Source organism: Triticum dicoccoides, chromosome 4A (genome assembly GCF_002162155.2).
Source record: "Triticum dicoccoides isolate Atlit2015 ecotype Zavitan chromosome 4A, WEW_v2.0, whole genome shotgun sequence".
In the NCBI taxonomy this organism is placed as follows: Eukaryota; Viridiplantae; Streptophyta; class Magnoliopsida; order Poales; family Poaceae; genus Triticum; species Triticum dicoccoides.
Genome location: NC_041386.1, coordinates 36,616,679 through 36,633,117, shown reverse-complemented (window position 1 = coordinate 36,633,117; position 16,439 = coordinate 36,616,679). Strand labels below are relative to the sequence as shown.

At 45.4% G+C, this 16,439-nt stretch overlaps 3 protein-coding genes across 3 annotated transcripts in view; 2 read left to right on the top strand and 1 right to left on the bottom strand.

Moving 5' to 3' along the window:
* Window positions 1-2,508: 2,508 nt before the first annotated feature.
* On the top strand, window positions 2,509-6,334 carry LOC119284802 (aminotransferase ALD1 homolog). The gene is made up of 7 exons (XM_037563962.1): window positions 2,509-2,780; window positions 2,898-2,956; window positions 3,058-3,125; window positions 3,225-3,341; window positions 4,863-4,925; window positions 5,067-5,171; window positions 5,267-6,334. The coding sequence occupies exons 1-7, from the start codon at window positions 2,758-2,760 to the stop codon at window positions 6,185-6,187; spliced, it is 1,356 nt and encodes a 451-aa protein (XP_037419859.1). The 5' UTR covers window positions 2,509-2,757; the 3' UTR covers window positions 6,188-6,334.
* A 99-nt stretch (window positions 6,335-6,433) lies between these two features.
* LOC119284803 (18S rRNA aminocarboxypropyltransferase-like) lies at window positions 6,434-10,153 on the bottom strand. The gene is made up of 10 exons (XM_037563963.1): window positions 9,972-10,153; window positions 9,669-9,706; window positions 9,249-9,298; window positions 9,108-9,173; window positions 8,837-8,877; window positions 8,450-8,586; window positions 7,987-8,077; window positions 7,460-7,531; window positions 6,934-7,040; window positions 6,434-6,811 (listed from the first exon to the last, which is right to left on the bottom strand). The coding sequence occupies exons 1-10, from the start codon at window positions 10,058-10,060 to the stop codon at window positions 6,648-6,650; spliced, it is 855 nt and encodes a 284-aa protein (XP_037419860.1). The 5' UTR covers window positions 10,061-10,153; the 3' UTR covers window positions 6,434-6,647.
* Window positions 10,154-10,373: 220 nt separating this feature from the next.
* The window catches only part of LOC119284800 (RNA cytidine acetyltransferase 1-like), a 9,696-nt gene continuing 3,630 nt past the window's right edge, over window positions 10,374-16,439 (top strand). The window contains exons 1-15 of the mRNA XM_037563961.1: window positions 10,374-10,877; window positions 10,979-11,101; window positions 11,244-11,417; window positions 11,516-11,626; window positions 11,716-11,849; window positions 11,931-12,024; window positions 12,108-12,206; window positions 12,976-13,112; window positions 13,189-13,283; window positions 13,391-13,514; window positions 13,599-13,686; window positions 13,782-13,881; window positions 13,972-14,024; window positions 15,003-15,179; window positions 15,291-15,328. Coding sequence (XP_037419858.1) covers window positions 10,374-10,877; window positions 10,979-11,101; window positions 11,244-11,417; window positions 11,516-11,626; window positions 11,716-11,849; window positions 11,931-12,024; window positions 12,108-12,206; window positions 12,976-13,112; window positions 13,189-13,283; window positions 13,391-13,514; window positions 13,599-13,686; window positions 13,782-13,881; window positions 13,972-14,024; window positions 15,003-15,179; window positions 15,291-15,328 — 2,051 coding nt within the window. The remainder of the gene's footprint in view (window positions 10,878-10,978; window positions 11,102-11,243; window positions 11,418-11,515; window positions 11,627-11,715; window positions 11,850-11,930; window positions 12,025-12,107; window positions 12,207-12,975; window positions 13,113-13,188; window positions 13,284-13,390; window positions 13,515-13,598; window positions 13,687-13,781; window positions 13,882-13,971; window positions 14,025-15,002; window positions 15,180-15,290; window positions 15,329-16,439) is intronic.

The following is a 16,439-nucleotide window of genomic DNA, read 5'->3' as shown; positions in this document are numbered from 1 at the left end:
CGGGGATCTCGACGCTCCTCCCCCTCTTGGAGGCCTGTGGTTCCTTGGGCGGCGGCCCTTGCCAGAGAGGCGACGTCGTCGGGCGGTGGGCGGCGTTCGCAGGGGGTGCTGGCCAGCCTGCCCGGCCGTGCGGGCGGCGGGTGGCTGGTGGAATTCGGCCACGGCGCGAGCTACTTCGTCAGATCTGGAGGTGCGAAATCCCTATTCCCTGCGGCTTCTCCCTCGCCTCCGTGGTGGGCTAGCTTTGCCTGGCTCCGGCGTTGGTGTGTGTTGGTGGTCAGCCAGGGAACCGGGGGAAACCTTGGCCGGTCCGGCCGGCCCGGCGGCGGCAACGCCCAAGGGCGCTACTTTCCTCCATGGGGGCGCAGCCGAGGTCCCCTGCTTTCCACCCCGATCCCCCTGCCCAGGTGAATACCTTTATCCCCGATGAATTATGCGGCGGCGGCGCCTTGCACGTCGTGACCTTGCTGGAGGCGTCGTCAAGGGTGCGGGGCTCGGTCGGGAGGTTATGCAGGTGAGGGATTGCGCTACCTCCTCTGCGCCGTCCGATTCCTGAAGCTTGTCTCCAACTAGTTGGGCTTGGACTGTGGCGGAGTAGCCGGCGAGGTATATCCCAAATCGATGTGGTCATCCCATGTCCACCTTGCGATGCGAGGGCGACATTCTTCCAGCTCTAGGATGAGCTTCTCAAAATCCTGACGGTGCGGCGCCTACGAGCCATGGCGAGGGGGAAGGGTCCCTCTTCGGTGATTGAGAAGGAAGATGTTGGTTCCTCTCTTCGCTAAGTGTTCCTGGAGCTCGGTCCATCCTCGAAGGTCGGCTATGTCCTGATGCGCTGCTCCGTTTCTGCTACATATGATCCTAGTGTGGAGTGCTCGGCCCTTACTAGCTGTATTCATTTGTGGCCTGTGGAGGTTGTAGTGAGTAGTCTTTCCAGTGTTCCCCGTTGTATCGTTCTGACCGTTGTAAGTTGGGTTGTCTGCTGTAACTCCTGGCCGGTTGATGGCTTTGTTAATTCAAAGCCGTGCTCTTCGCGAGCCTTCGTTCTAAAAAAAAGTACTAATTTGATGAAGTGTCGAGTGACCAGTGTTCCATAGCGACGAGGTGTGGTAGATGAAAACAAGAATTTTGCGATCCAAGGAGCATGTGATCATGATATAGCAACTTAGTGAAAAGTCATATTTGTGAGTTTTGAATAAGTATGGAGAAAATCAGGCAAGTAATCATACATGTAGACACGTGCACATATAAAATTTGGTAGAAAATTATGATGTTCTCCGAGCCGAGAAAAATTAATTGATGAAGTTACTATAGATTGAGCTTTAGTAATTAAGTTACACTTATGTAATGTAAAAATGTCTTGAAGTTACAGTAAGTACAGGCCGCGGATGATCACATTATTTTACCAAAATTCACATGTATGTGACCCTATATCTGTACTCTTCATGTATGTTTTCTTTTCACAATTTTTAGAAACCGACTTTTGGCTAAGTTACACATACCATGATAATAAGATCTTAGAATCCATTTGCTATTTCTGTGAAAGTTGATAGATAAGCTAATTGTCAAGGCCAGGGTCTCAAACAACAGTTGCCGCGAGACCTGGTTTTCGCGTTATGCAACTTCAACGTATGTTTTTGTACATAATTATTTAGTTGATGCAAAATCCTTCACTTCGATTTCTTCTACATATACAAACACAAATTATTACGGAAAAACTTTGTTTTTGACACTCTAGATTTTGCTCACTTTGCTTATGCCATTCTAGAATTTGATCTATCACTTTTGTCACTCTTAGCTTTTGACAATACATTACAAATGCCATTTCGTGGCAAAAGCAATAATTTTTCATTTTACTTTTGCCACTCTTAGATTTGACAATGTATCAGAATTGCCAATCTAAAATTGTTGCTTTTGCCATGGAATGGCAATTGTGATGTATTGTCAAAAACTAAGAATGACAAAAGTGAAATGTCAAATTTTAGAGTGGCAAAAGTAAAGTGGTCAAAAGCTAGAGTGGCAAAAACAAAGTTTTCCCAATTATTACTCCCTCCGTCTGAAATAGCTTGTCTCTCATATGAATGTATCTAGCATCAAGTTAGTGCTAAATACATCCATTTGAAAGACAAGTTTGGGACAAGATTTTTCGGATGGAGGGAGTACTCTTCACCTAGCCAGCTAGCCATGCTCCGAAACCTTCACCTCCAGGATATACAGGAAGATTTCAACATCTGAATTTTATGACCAAATTCAGACGCATGGTTTGGTGCCCTTTGCCAGGAAAAATCACACCTGGCGTTCGGGCCGCGCCAGGTGTGGACACCCCAAACCAAGATTTTGTCCATGGGGGGACAAACCGCGCCTAGCCGAAGACTGCCTAAACCGCAGCTGGCGATCGTATTCGTATCCTCTTGAAAAGAAATTCAGCTCTTGGCTTTGCTTCCGACCATGGACGGCATTTTTCAAAGCGGACCAGCCGTGGCGAGGGCTACTTTTCAACGCCGGTTAGCTAGCTAGCTAGCTAGTAGCTAGGCTCTTCTATAAAATCCGGCATTGCTCGCGTTGCTCTCTTGCCAGTTGCCACCTTTGGTTAGTCGTGTCTGCTCCTCCCAGCCCTATAAATACACCCAGGAGCTCCATTGTTTCTTGCCTCCTAGAGCTACCTCTTGCTGCTAGCTATTGCGACCACGCGCCAAGAGACTCTCTGAATCAAGAGGCTCTCAGCCGACCAGTCCAAGGCTCCCGCATCGACCGATCATGCCGACGAACATGATCTCCAAGTATGTACTTACAATCGCGCTTTTTCGTTGTGTGCATCGACTGGTTGTGTGTAATCGCTTTTTCGTTGTGTGTAATTGATGTTTCCCTTGTTTTGTTTGATCTGATCGTCCAAGCAGGGTGCTTGAGAAGGATGTCCTTCCACTGGATGTTGAGCCTCCTGCAAAGAGGGGACCAGGTACTTACTGTTTGATCCTTGTAGCATTAGCAGTAGTACTCTTGCCATCTCCGAATGTTTGGCCATCTCTGAATTTGTGCTTGTGCATCCTAACAATTCAGCCTCGCGGACGAGCGTGCGTCGCAATCCAAACATGGAGAAGCTTCAGAACGGCTACTTATTCCCGGAGGCACGTACAGAAGATTTAGGGATTTCACTGGCCATCTGAGCATGCACGAATGTTCTTCACTCACTAACTAATATGTCATCCTTTTGGTACGTGGTTCAGATTAGCATGAGACGTGAAGCACACGAGAAGAAGTACCCGGACGCCAAGGTCATCAGCTTGGGCATCGGGGACACGACCCAGCCCATACCAAGCATCGTCACTTCGGCCATGGCCGAGGTATATATACTACTCATACATCCTTCCATATATTACTTCCAACACCACCAACATGTAGTAGAAGCTAAATTCCTTTTACCCTTGAACATGCGTACGTATATATATGAATGCACAACCACATGATCGTTTTATAGCAGAAATGGCACTACATCAAATCTAAACGAGATATATAACCCTCTCACATCATATCTCATTGGATTTAATTCTTATCGTAATCTTATCATAAAGGCATCCACGTACGTACCCCTGCAGTGCTAGCCAAATACAACACGGGAGCTGATTAATTAGTCGAGTCTATTTTCATCCTCAAAAGTCTATTTCATGTGCAAATGCCCAATAATTGCATGGATATTTCTGACGATCTTTGTACAAGGCATACATATGTATATCATAAAGGGAATGGTTGGCAGGAACCTGGATAGCTAGGTTAAATTCCTGGTACTGCAACGGCCAAGATAATTCACCAACTACACTAATTAACTACTAGTACTATATAGAGTATATACATGTCATTGGCCACCAAGACCATATTGTCCATCCTTGCTCTGCATCCCATCATCAGTAGTCCTCTGCCGAATGCTCCAAACAATTTTTATAGATACTAGTATTAATTAGGGTGACATATCTGATCCTCGCTGGTTAACTACATGTATACACGTGCACAGAAGACCTTTCTCCCAAGCAGAGAAGGAGACCACGTGTCGTACGTCGTCGTGATAGACAGCAAGTGCAACAGTGCAAGCCTAGCTAACTAGATTCTGAAGCTCCATCATACAACAGCATCAGATTGGACTTGTCAAACCCTTATCTCCAATGGCAGTCTCTTTCTTTACATGCTGCATACATTTGTCTGCTTCCATGCCTACCATGCAATGCAACCTTTCTTTCTTTGTCAAGCCTGCCCGCACCTTTGATTTTCCTCGTCTGTGCTGCCACAAACCCCCTAAAATTGGAAGTGGATACGAGAAGATTATTTAGGTGTACTTGCATCATTCATCTCTGATCGGGTCCAGGAGATACTATATCACAGGCACGGTAGGATAAGGTGCCTGCCACTGCATGTGCACGGCTGCTCTATGTAACTATGCATGTGTATAAGCGGTCCTCGTGGACTAGTCTATGCTACCAGATTTGTGCTCGATCTTTAATTTGTGATGATCGATCGCATGCTTGTTGCACTACATCTGCGCCTGGCCAACCCTAATCCTGGAATAAGTACGCTGAAAGTGCTTGCAAATCTCGTATTACTACTGATCAGCTAATGCATGGCTGTGTCCAGCAGATATACACTGCATTTTATCATTTTATGTGGCCGGCCATGCTTGTTCTGTTACATCACACAACGAAAAGGCGACGACTGAGAACCGACAACAGATTTACGCTTTGCTTGCTTGCGCTGCTTGACTTTGATACTTACTTCTACGTGGCTAGCTGAAATTGACCAACAAATTTGTTTCCAGAACAGTTTTGGCTGAAGGATTAACTGTTCATGGCTTACAAAATTTCCTCCTATTCTTGCAGTACGCGCTTGCGTTATCAACTCCCGAAGGGTACCAAGGCTATGGGCCAGAGCAAGGCCAGAAGGTAATTTATTAATCTGCAGTCTGCAGTAAAATACTCTTTTATTTACCATCATACTGTTCTTGAAGAAAAGGCTTCTAAGTTCTAACCGTAACAAGAGATGATGAAGCGCCTCAGAAAACTAACACATGCATGTGCATGCAGAGTCTGAGGAAGGCCATCGCTGACGTAGTGTACCCAAACATGGGGATACGAGACACCGAGGTGTTCATCTCCGACGGAGCGCAGTGCGACATTGCGCGCCTTCAGGTTCAGCAAACCCACCGGTTTCCATGAACGATCGAGGTTCGGTGTTCCAAGTAAATGTAAAAACCTCACCTTGTTTCTCCGTCCTTGTGATGCAGATGATGTTCGGGCGGGACGTGACCATCGCCGTGCAGGACCCCACGTTCCCGGGGTACGTGGACAACGGCGTGATCATGGGGCAGACGGGGCCGGCGGCGGTCGACGAGGAGTCCGGCGGCAGCCGGTACGCCGGGATCGAGTACATGCGGTGCGCGCCGGAGAACGCCTTCTTCCCGGACCTCTCGCGCGTCCGCCGCACCGACGTCATCTTCTTCTGCTCGCCCAACAACCCCACGGGCCACGCCGCCTCCCGCGACCAGCTGCGGCAGCTCGTCGACTTCGCGCGCCGCAACGGCTCCATCGTCGTCTTCGACTCCGCCTACGCCTCCTACGCCTCCTACGTCTCCCCCGGCGCCGGCGGCGACGACGGCGACAAGCCGCGGTCCATCTACGAGGTGCCGGGGGCGCGGGAGGTGGCCATCGAGATCTCCTCCTTCTCCAAGTTCGCCGGGTTCACGGGGGTGCGGCTGGGGTGGGCCGTGGTGCCCGACGAGCTGCTCTACGCCGACGGCACCCGCGTGGCCCGGGACTTCGACCGCGTGGTGACCACCTGCTTCAACGGCGCGTCCAGCGTGGCGCAGGCGGGCGGGCTGGCGTGCCTGGCCACGGAGGAGGGCCGCGCCGCCGTGGCGCGCGTGGTGGCCGGGTACAAGGAGAACGCGCGGGTGCTGGTGGGCACCTTCCAGGCGCTGGGCAAGGAGGTGTACGGCGGCGACGACTCGCCCTACGTCTGGGTGCGCCTCTTCCCCGGCCGCCGCTCCTGGGACGTGTTCGCCGAGATCCTCGAGAAGACGCACGTCATCACCGTGCCGGGGAGCGGCTTCGGCCCCGGCGGCGAGGGCTTCGTCAGGGTCAGCGCCTTCAACAGCCGGGACCGGGTCGTCGAGGCCTGCGCCAGGCTCACCAGCTTCCTCGCCTGAACCCTCCGTCGACCGTCGTACGTCTCGTATCGTGCAGTGGCGCAGCACCTTTTTGCTTACTCATTCATGCATACGCACGCACGTTCGTACAATAACGCTGCGAGATACGACGACGCGTTGACACGTGAGGATACATACAGGCTCGTGCTGATCAACTACGTTTATGTACTGGACAATCATATATGTATGCTCTAATGAGAGTGCTCATTGGTTAATATACGGATGGAACAATAATGGGAACATATATATGGTCTAAATAAACGCACTCGTGTTCTCAAAGAGAGTGTGTGTTTACAGTTTACACTTACATATACTGGTACACGAATCCCTGAAAAGAAAAATACATCTACTGTTACACGAAGCAAGCAAGCAATACGAGTGTACAGAGATAGATTGTTTTCAGATCCACGACCAACACCTCAAGAGACCTGGATCTTATTTTGATTCGGACAAACAAACATCATTTTGCGTTGGTAATCCCTTCGTTTTCAGTTTCACTTTCCTCTTCACTTTCTTCGTCCTCGCTAAGGTCCAAGTGGTTCATGTTCTCTTCCAGAGGGGGCAAGCCATCGTCAGATTCAGAATCTGATCCTTCCTCTGTGCTTCGGTGTGGTTTATCTGCCACTGTGATGCACAAATAACAACAAAAGTAAAATCAATGTCCGCAGAACCAATCTTAGCACAATTTGCGTATGGATAGATTTTTGCCAAAATTCTAATGCTCTGAGATGCAATGTGGTTGTTACCGTTTACAGGTGACTTTGAAACACTAGATGCGCTTGACAGCCACGAGTTCTGCACGTTGATTATCTCGGTGCCATTTTCACACTTGGAGTATGCTTTCAGCAGATCCCTGCACATTATTACAAGGGAAATGGTGTGAAAACCTGACCTAATACATTACGTAAATGAAACATGTTCTGTATGAAGAATTCAGGCTAGTTAATGTGAAGGGTAGATAGTGCACAATTTGGGTATTGCATTCAAACTAAGATGATTGAATGCTGGATAAACTAAATATGCAGCAAAGTGCCCTATCGTGGCACCATCACTGATTGCTAGTGATTAGGTCAGCAGTTAGCATGTATGACCAGAAATTAATTTGCTTCATCTATGTAATACTAACAATCATTGGGTTTTGCGTCTTGCAGGACAATGGTACATTCAACCATCTCATTGCTTACACTACCCATAAATAAGTAGAATGGTGTACATAGTCTAAACTTCATTACAAACCTACATGTGATACAAAAAAGTAGTTAGTGGACTGACCTGTTAAGTGATAAGAATGAGTGACCCCACTTGAATTTCGCAAGCAGCTGTTCTCCTGTCTCTTCCTCCCCACTGCGAATATAGTTATAACATAAGCTAAAACCATGGCAGAAAATAACTAGCACTATCCTGAACCACGAATTCACACGCTGGATATGTCACACCATAGATTCAGACCTACTCCCTCCGTTCCTAAATACAAGTCTTTTTAGAGATCCCAATGCGGACTACATACGGAGCAAAATGAGTGAATCTACACTCTAAGATATGTCTACATACATCCGTATGTAGTTCTTATTGAAATTTCTAAAAAGACTTATATTTAGGATCGGAGGAAGTACAATTTAACTGAACATTTGGGAGAAAGTTTAGGCACTAAACCAGTTCGTCAACAACAAAATGCCCAAAACTGTCACATCTCAAAAGCCTAGAAGTAATATCATAGCTCAAAGCACCAACTTATGATTTTTTTATCTACATCAATAGCTTAACAAACAATTCTAGATAAGTGAGGCTAGAAAATTTACCATATTATGAGGGCTGCTGACAAAGCTTCCACACAGGAAAGCTGACATGGCCGGCCATAATTTACAGGGTTTGCTGCTACTAACCATGGCACTGCAAACAGTAGAATAAAACATACAATTTAATGAATCCACACAGATCTACAAGAGGCAAAGCCTTGCGACAGGAACTAATTATGAACCTAATTTTGGTTAAAGGGAAACAAGGCAAAAAAAGACTTCCTATGAAAGCATGCCAAAGTTATGTTCTAAAATATAAACTGAAAGAGCAGGGAGAGTCTGGAACTTTGACTCGAAGGGATGCATGACCCAATGATAAATTTACAAATAACAACTAGTTAACCATCTTACTTGTCTGCTATGTGTAGTTCATGCAAAACAGGTATGAGAAAATAATCCCACATTTCTAAATCAAAATACAATGATACACCTCCTTAGTGGATTTACTTAAATACGATGATCTTACAGAGACGAGGAGCACCACAACGGAGTTTCACAAAAGGGACATCATCTAAACGTGCCCAAGAACAATCAACCACGGCCAATCCTTTTCGTTGCACGATAGGATGATCTTCCTTGGACACACAATGTGTCCCAACAGGGCTGAAAGCAAAAGAAGGAAAACAATCAGCTGGAGTAAATATGTATCTCAAAGGCCAAGTTTACATGAGCATGTTTAGTTTATTTTACAAGTTTTACAGGATTACCAAACTGAGAGAAATCACAAAACTTAGCTTCACACAGCTTCACAGTAACCAACGCTTTAGAAACTTATATAGGATAACCTAACTGAGAGAAATCAGAAAACTAAGCTTCAAAGAGTTTCAGATGATTCGCATATCTAATGGATTACCTGAGAACAACACCACCAAAACCATTCGTAACTCGCAACTCCTGCAAGACAAACAACAAACTTGTTAGAGAAAGCATGTCGTAAGAAGAGTATAATTTACTAAAAGCATAGAAGAATCAGCTTGATGATATTAACTGACCTTGACTCTATACATGTGCATGCAGTATGTGTAGTTTACTTTTTCTTATTTTCTATTTTAGCAGGTACCTCGGTTTTGAGAGGAGGGAAAGAGTTTTGAATTTTAGATGTTGTGAACCAAGTGGTGCCTTACCTTTAACAGCCCAAATCTTGAAAGCTTGCGACCAGTGCATCTTTTAGCATCGCATTGCCCAAAGTCCTATAAATAAACACAAAGAGCTTACACAGACTGTCAAATGAGCAGCATAAGAAGAATTGAAAACATCATACCTACCCACATTGCAAGCTGAATTTTTGGGCTATTAGATTCCTCTTCGGCGTTGTCTGGAAAATCAAAATAGCATTATCAATACTAAGGTTTCAGGAATGTTGTAAACTGTAAAGCAATTTCATGAAGCTCACGAGTCCCAATATGGATTTGACCGCAGCCTACACTGTTTATATAACTGCGACGTTGCATCCAATAAGTAGTACCACTATAGTTTATGAGCTACTCGTATTAAACTCCAATAAATTGTAACCTATGAAATAACTCCGGTCAATAAATGAATGGAATTCAGGTGGCATCTCAATTTACGAGCGGTATATTTTCGTCTAAACGCATCTCAATTTCACATAGCAATTTGTCAATCATAAGCCTGTTTAAAAGCAAGAGCTGTCCATAAACAACCGGGAAGTTCCAGGGAATTTGTACCTTCCTGCCTTGGAAGTGATGTCCCAGGAGCATCATCGCTGAAATTGAAGATAAAAGAATGTTATTTTACTCCCGTTTTTTTTTTCTAGAATATGTTTCCAAATTCGCAACTTCAACTGAAGCATACATTTCATCCTCTCCGCATCACTGCGATCAGCTAAACACGAGTGAAACCTAGTCTAACTGCTAAAGCCACGGCCCGAAAATTCGAGCAAAATCCTACAGGCCCTTAAGCAGAGACCTAGAGAAAGGCAGAGCTCTTTGGACTGGAAACTAACTAGCACTCGGAGGAAGTGGAGTTACCACGAGGCTTCTTGCTTGGTGCGGCGCGAAGAGGAGGAGGAGGACGACGACGAGGATCCACGCCCGCGCCTATTGCGGTGGTACCCCATCCTGGAAGACTTGCCAGCGGCGAACCCCCCTCTTCCGGCGGCGGTGGCGGCGGTGTTTGGCTCGGGAGAGAAAGCCCTGAGCCCCTGAGAAAACTTCGGTGGAGCCCGCGTATAGCCTCTCTGCGCGTGGGTCCCTTAACACAGTTGGGCTGGGCGGGGTCGGGCCTACGAAAATGACCACGGAAGTTGGGCTGTGGGCCCAATTTAGCAGGCCGCAGTTCTACAGCCCATTCCACCGCAGAGGCCAGAGAGCGCTCTCGCCGGAAGAAATGGGGGAATCTGGACCGTCGAAGGCACACGCATCCGGCCGTCCATGCTCCCGGTTCCCCTCCTCCTCTCCGTCCCGTCATATCAGGTGGACGCCGGCAGCCGGAAAACCCTAGCTAAACCCCGTCCCTCCCAATCCCCATTCACGAGAAAGAACCGGCGAGCGGCGGCGGCGGCGAGGATGAGGAAGAAGGTGGACGAGCGCATCCGCACGCTGATCGAGAACGGCGTGCGGCAGCGGCAGCGGTCCATGTTCATCATCGTCGGCGACAAGTCGCGCGACCAGATCGTCAACCTCAACTACATGCTGGCCAAGTCCCGCGTCAAGTCGCGCCCCTCCGTGCTCTGGTGCTACCGCAACAAGCTCGAGATCAGCAGCCACCGGAAGAAGCGCGCCAAGCAGATCAAGAAGCTCATGCAGCGCGGCCTCATGGACCCCGAGAAGGCCGACCCCTTCTCCCTCTTCCTCGAGACCTCCGACATCACCTACTGCATGTACAAGGACTCGGAGAGGGTCCTCGGCAACACATTTGGCATGTGCATACTGCAGGTATGATGATGGCTTCAGAGGCTGCGGTTTCGCTGTTTTGCGGGGATGTTGCTTGCCTGTGGTGCTCTGCCTGAAACTGACTGTGTGTTTGCTCTCTGCAGGACTTCGAGGCGCTGACGCCGAACCTTCTGGCCAGGACCATTGAGACCGTTGAGGGCGGTGGTTTGGTCATCCTGCTGCTCTCTTCGCTCTCCTCGCTGACCAGTCTCTACACGATGGTTATGGTGAGCTCATTTTTCTGTCGCGCGTTCGTTCGCTATTGCTGCGTGATCCAATTTCATTTGATTCAATGCTGTTGATTAGCTTCTTTGCCCCCTCCCTGTCCTGCTAAGCTAAATTAAACTCACATGGTCCTTGTGCTAACAGGATGTACACGAAAGGTTCCGAACAGAGTCTCATACTCAGGCAGCCACAAGGTTCAACGAAAGGTTCTTGCTGTCCATAGCGTCATGCAAAGCATGTATTGTGATGGATGATGAACTCAACATTCTGCCTATATCATCTCACATGAAATTTATACAACCATTTAAAAAGAATGAGGTATGAGGTTCAGCTGGTGAAATTATGCATTTCTTGAAAATTCTGTTTGTGCCAATTTGGTCATCTAAGACATGCATATTTTATTATCATGTGTTTAGGATTCTGAGGGATTGTCTGAAAGGGAACGAGAGTTGAAAGACCTAAAAGATCAATTCCGTGAAGACTTCCCGGTTGGCCCTTTAATCGGAAAGTGTTGCACAATGGATCAGGTACAATTTGCCTTTTACCCTGTCCAAATTTTCCTTAAGTCATGTTTTTTATTGGTCATAAACTCAAAACTGAAAAACAATATATGCAGGGTAAAGCTGTTATCAATTTCCTAGACTCTATTTTGGACAAGTCCCTTAGGAGCACGGTTGCCTTGCTCGCTGCTCGTGGACGTGGGAAATCAGCTGCCCTTGGTCTTGCTATTGCTGGAGCCATCGCAGCTGGGTAAAGCTTAACTCAGTTGTGTTATTTATGTTTTTCATTTCATGTGTTCCTCTCGTTGAGGCTAATGATTTGTCTTTGTAGGTATTCAAATATATTTGTCACCGCACCAAGTCCTGAGAACTTAAATACACTATTTGATTTTGTCTGCAAAGGACTAAATGCAATGGAGTACAAGGTATATGTCTAATATTTTGTCTTGTTGTCAAAGTTTAAACACATGCTATGTGAACGCATCTGTGCTTCATTTCCCCCTTTCAGGAGCATTTGCATTATGATGTAGTGAAGAGTTCAGATCCAAATCTCAGGAAAGCAATAATACAAATAAACGTCCATAAGCAACATCGTCAAACAATCCAGGTAATAATAAATTAGTAAAACTACTAGTTGGTTGCTACCAGCCTACCACTTCTGCTCCTTCTGGGATGTTTAGCTTTTAGAATCTAACTTCATAGTGAATTGGTGAAGGACTTCAGCTTCTATGTTCAAAGGGATTCAAAGGGATCCTTTAGCTTCCCTGGAAAGCCTTGGAAGTTAAATTTCTAAAGCAAGAACTTAAAAGACTTTGGCTGCTTTAAGATAAAGCTTACATAGTTATGCCCTCGACAATGGTGGCAACTAGTTTGATTATTTACTTATCAAGATCCTGCTATTCCTGAGAACCATAGTTCATCTTTGCTTAGCTGATGTACAGATGAAAATATGGTATTGATGTACAGATGAAAATATTAGATTGATATTCAATAATCTAACAGCTGAAGAGCCGCTGAGGATTGGAACCTTCTAGCCTTGCTAGGCGCCATTATGACTATTGCTTAATTCTTATGAAGTGTCTGCTCATATCTTGTACTACTAATAAAAGTACAAGTTAGGGTTTGATCCAAACCATCTCTCCATCCAAAAAGATCAGATCTGTAGATGAGAAATTAAGCTTACGTTTATGCCCTACGCTTATACTAATTACCCTTAATTTCATCTGATTTCAAATCGTCTCCAAAAACTAATTAAACTGGGGCTCATTCAATGCTGAAATGGTTTGAAAAGGGAGGGATGTAGACATATTTTGTACTGTTGAACATCACTTTGCTTAGCATCTGTGAACTGGTTCTAAAGTTTCTAATGTTTGCAGTATATGAAACCACATGATCATGGAAAGCTTTCTCAAGTTGAACTTCTTGTCATTGATGAAGCTGCCGCTATTCCATTGCCAATTGTTAAAGCCTTGCTTGGCCCATATCTTGTTTTCCTATCTTCCACTGTCAACGGGTATGATTGCTTTCAGTTACTAATGCTCTAGAACCATAAATCATGGGAGTGATCATTCTGGATATTTTTATTGAAGGTATGAAGGGACAGGCCGATCCTTGTCTTTGAAACTCCTCCAGCAGTTAGAATCCCAAAGCCAGCCATCAGCTTCAAGTGATGGACCCAGTTCCAGTAAGAGTCGTCTTGCTCTCATCTATAAATGAGTTGTCTACATTTGAAAGAACCTTCTGAATATTTGGATGCTTTACACGTGCCTTTTGCTTTATTTTGGTTTGTAGGCAGGCTGTTTAAAAAAATTGAATTGAATGAATCCATTAGGTATGCCTCTGGTGATCCTATTGAAACCTGGCTTAACGAGTTACTTTGTTTGGATCTTGCAAACTCCATTCCAAATATCAGTAGGTAAGTCATGTTGTTTCTTGTGGTGTTGTACATCTATTTTCTTGTACCGCTGTGTGTTTAGCAACCAAACCTGGTTTTCTTTAGGCTACCTCATCCAGAACACTGTCAGCTGTATTATGTCAACCGGGACACACTTTTCTCATATCACAAGGAGAGTGAGGTATTTTTACAGGTATGAACTAAAGATGTTCTGTGTTCCTTGTAATTATGTGCATTAGTTTTACATGTCTCTAAATGGATATTTATTCTGCATACTTAATATTTCAGCGGATGATGGCACTTTATGTTGCTTCTCACTACAAAAACTCACCTAATGACTTGCAATTAATGGCTGATGCACCCGCACATCACCTTTTTGTACTGCTCGGTATGGACCAAATTGTTCTGCAACCTCACCTCTTTATTATGGTAACACTATTACTCTATACTAACGCGTGTTCTGTTCTGTATATGTTAGGCCCAGTTAATGAGTCCGAAAACCAGCTCCCGGATATTTTGTGCGTGATTCAGGTTTGGATACTTTGTCCTGATTATCTATGGAGGATCTTATATTGAATTTTTCTCTGGACGATTGCCATTGGGTGGTTTTAATTCTTAGTTATTTAACTAATATGCTATTTTACCTTCGTTTCTGATGGGGGTCACGTGTGTTTGAACAAAATATTCTACCTTAGTTTTGTAGTCGAGCAAACTGGGATTTTTCTGTTGACTGTTGAAGTGGTAAATCGCTGCCTGCGCATACTAGACCTATGTTTTTAAAGCGTCCCTAAGGCGTCCCTAAGGCGACGCCTAGGCGTCAAAGCGCTCCCCCTCCGCTTTGGAAAATCGACCGCTTTGGGCGCCTAGGCGTCCAAAGCGCCCGCCTAGGCGTCGCCTAGGCGCCAAAGCGCCCCCCCTCCCTAAGGCGGTAAGGCGTCGCCTTAAAAACATAGTACTAGACATATTTCTTACCTGAAATCATGTACCCTTTATAAGTTAGAATGTTTTGTTACTTCGTTGGAGCGTTCACAAGTTACAGGGTGCAATGAGCATAACAATGATTTCTGCCTATTACCGATGTCTGCCTCAGATGCACACCACACTGTAAATAGAAATTAGACGTAGCTGGATCAGATTTTTGGACAGTTTGGTTTGACCTAACTTAAATATATTTCTTTTTTACTTTCAATTTTATTTTTCTTTCTAATATTATGCCGTACTGCTTCAGAGTTTTATCTCATACTATGTTATGTTACTGGTTTACTGCCCTTTTTTCTGATACTCTTGTAGTTCTGTGAAAAATTATAGCTATTGTCTTACTTGAACTAATTGGTTTTGTGCTACTGATTAAACTCACCATCCAAGGTCTGTTTGTATTCCTATACCTTCCACCTTCAAGGCATGGGCAATCCACTTAGTTCATCTAGCAATTGAGATTAGATCATACTAGATAGTGTATACACGCAATCTCAGCATTTTAAGTTGTTAGAGCTTGTTTGGAATTTTCAGGTCTGCCTGGAAGGACAAATATCTCAAAAATCAGCTATCAGAAGCCTAAATGAGGGCCATGCGCCTTCCGGTGATCAAATTCCATGGAAGTTTTGTGAACAATTTCAAGATAATGTATTTCCCAGTCTATCAGGAGCTCGAATAGTACGAATCGCTGTTCATCCAAGTGCCCTGAGGGTAGGCTTTTTTGCCTCTATTGGATGTGATTCAATACCTATGTTAACATCACTCCATGCTAATGTCTGAAAAACACCACTCCTTGTTCTAATGCTCTCCTTTTTAACGCAGCTTGGGTATGGTTCTGCTGCTGTCAAACTTTTATCAAGGTTATACACTGCTCCTTTTCTTACTACATCTATGCCTTTATCAGTTGATGCTCTTACAATTTCTTTTAAGTCCAATTTGATGATTAATTAGACTGTTGTTATTCCAAAGAAAGGAAATGGGGCAGCTCTGTAGTTGCTTCTTTGCTCGGTATCATCCCAAACAAATAAGTTTGTTAAAATATTATTACTTTCACGTATTGTGCCCCAGTGTCTTTGTTAGTGGTTTGAATGTCCTTTTTGCCGTTGTTGGCGTTGGGCTTGCTGCCACGTGGGCTTGACTTGTGTGCACTTAATAGTAGGCTAGTAACATCATTTTGTGATGGAGAGAGTAATGGCAGGCCCATATTGTCCGGCAGTTGGAATGGATTTCGTCTCCTGCATCGTGCAGAAACCATGCAGATTGAGGGGAGCAGACTTGGCTGGCTCTGGATCACGAGGCAAATCGGATGATAGTGTACAATCGCTGTAGTGTGATTGCTCCCTCGGAAATGATCAATGTAGATAAAACAGCAGGCGTAGCTCACTCCTCACTGCCGTTCACTGAACCTTGATCTTTAGCATTCTTTTGCTGGGCGATTCTCAACCAGCAATGTAGCACGTAGCTTGTTTTAATGTGGGAACTCGTCACCCTCTCCGCAGTGCAGTGGCAGTGACCCATGTTGGGAAAGCGGTGTCAGCCCTGAAAGTGCAGCAGCGCACAGCTTAGGAGGTGTTGGGTATGTGTCGGCTGGGTCCTGGCTCCTAGTGATGGATGTGGTGTACATTTCTACCAGTATTTCAGAAAATTGCCATGTCAGAGGAGTATACTGTTTTTTAGTGCAAAACTGCAGGGGAGACCCTGACAGTAGTAAGATGTGTGGACCGCCTCGATACTTTGAGTACGCCTGGACCTGCGTCCTGCTTGTATTGGAGAAACTCTTATTTTCTCAGGTCAATACTTCTGGTATACTCCCCAATATCTCTATGACGTGTCTAACCGTAATCCTCTACTTCAGTCCGGGTAACAATCCTTTCTCACCATACCCATCACACTCCGTGAATGCCCACACAGTGCAAATCCCCCCTCCGTTGTGTGCGATCTGAGCACCACCACTGCTCAATCCCAGATCTT

Excerpts from the sequence above, each read along its gene's own strand:
- LOC119284802 (XM_037563962.1), top strand. The coding sequence starts at position 2,758 with ATGCCGACGAACATGATCTCCAA. Across the intron at positions 3,342-4,862 it reads TCACTTCGGCCATGGCCGAG|TACGCGCTTGCGTTATCAAC; the intron begins GTATATATACTA and ends CTATTCTTGCAG. Across the intron at positions 4,926-5,066 it reads GGCCAGAGCAAGGCCAGAAG|AGTCTGAGGAAGGCCATCGC; the intron begins GTAATTTATTAA and ends ATGTGCATGCAG.
- LOC119284803 (XM_037563963.1), bottom strand. The coding sequence starts at position 10,060 with ATGGGGTACCACCGCAATAGGCGCGGGCGTGGATCCTCGTCGTCGTCC. Across the intron at positions 9,707-9,971 it reads ACCAAGCAAGAAGCCTCGTG|CGATGATGCTCCTGGGACAT; the intron begins GTAACTCCACTT and ends CTTCAATTTCAG. Across the intron at positions 9,174-9,248 it reads AAATTCAGCTTGCAATGTGG|GACTTTGGGCAATGCGATGC; the intron begins GTAGGTATGATG and ends GTTTATTTATAG.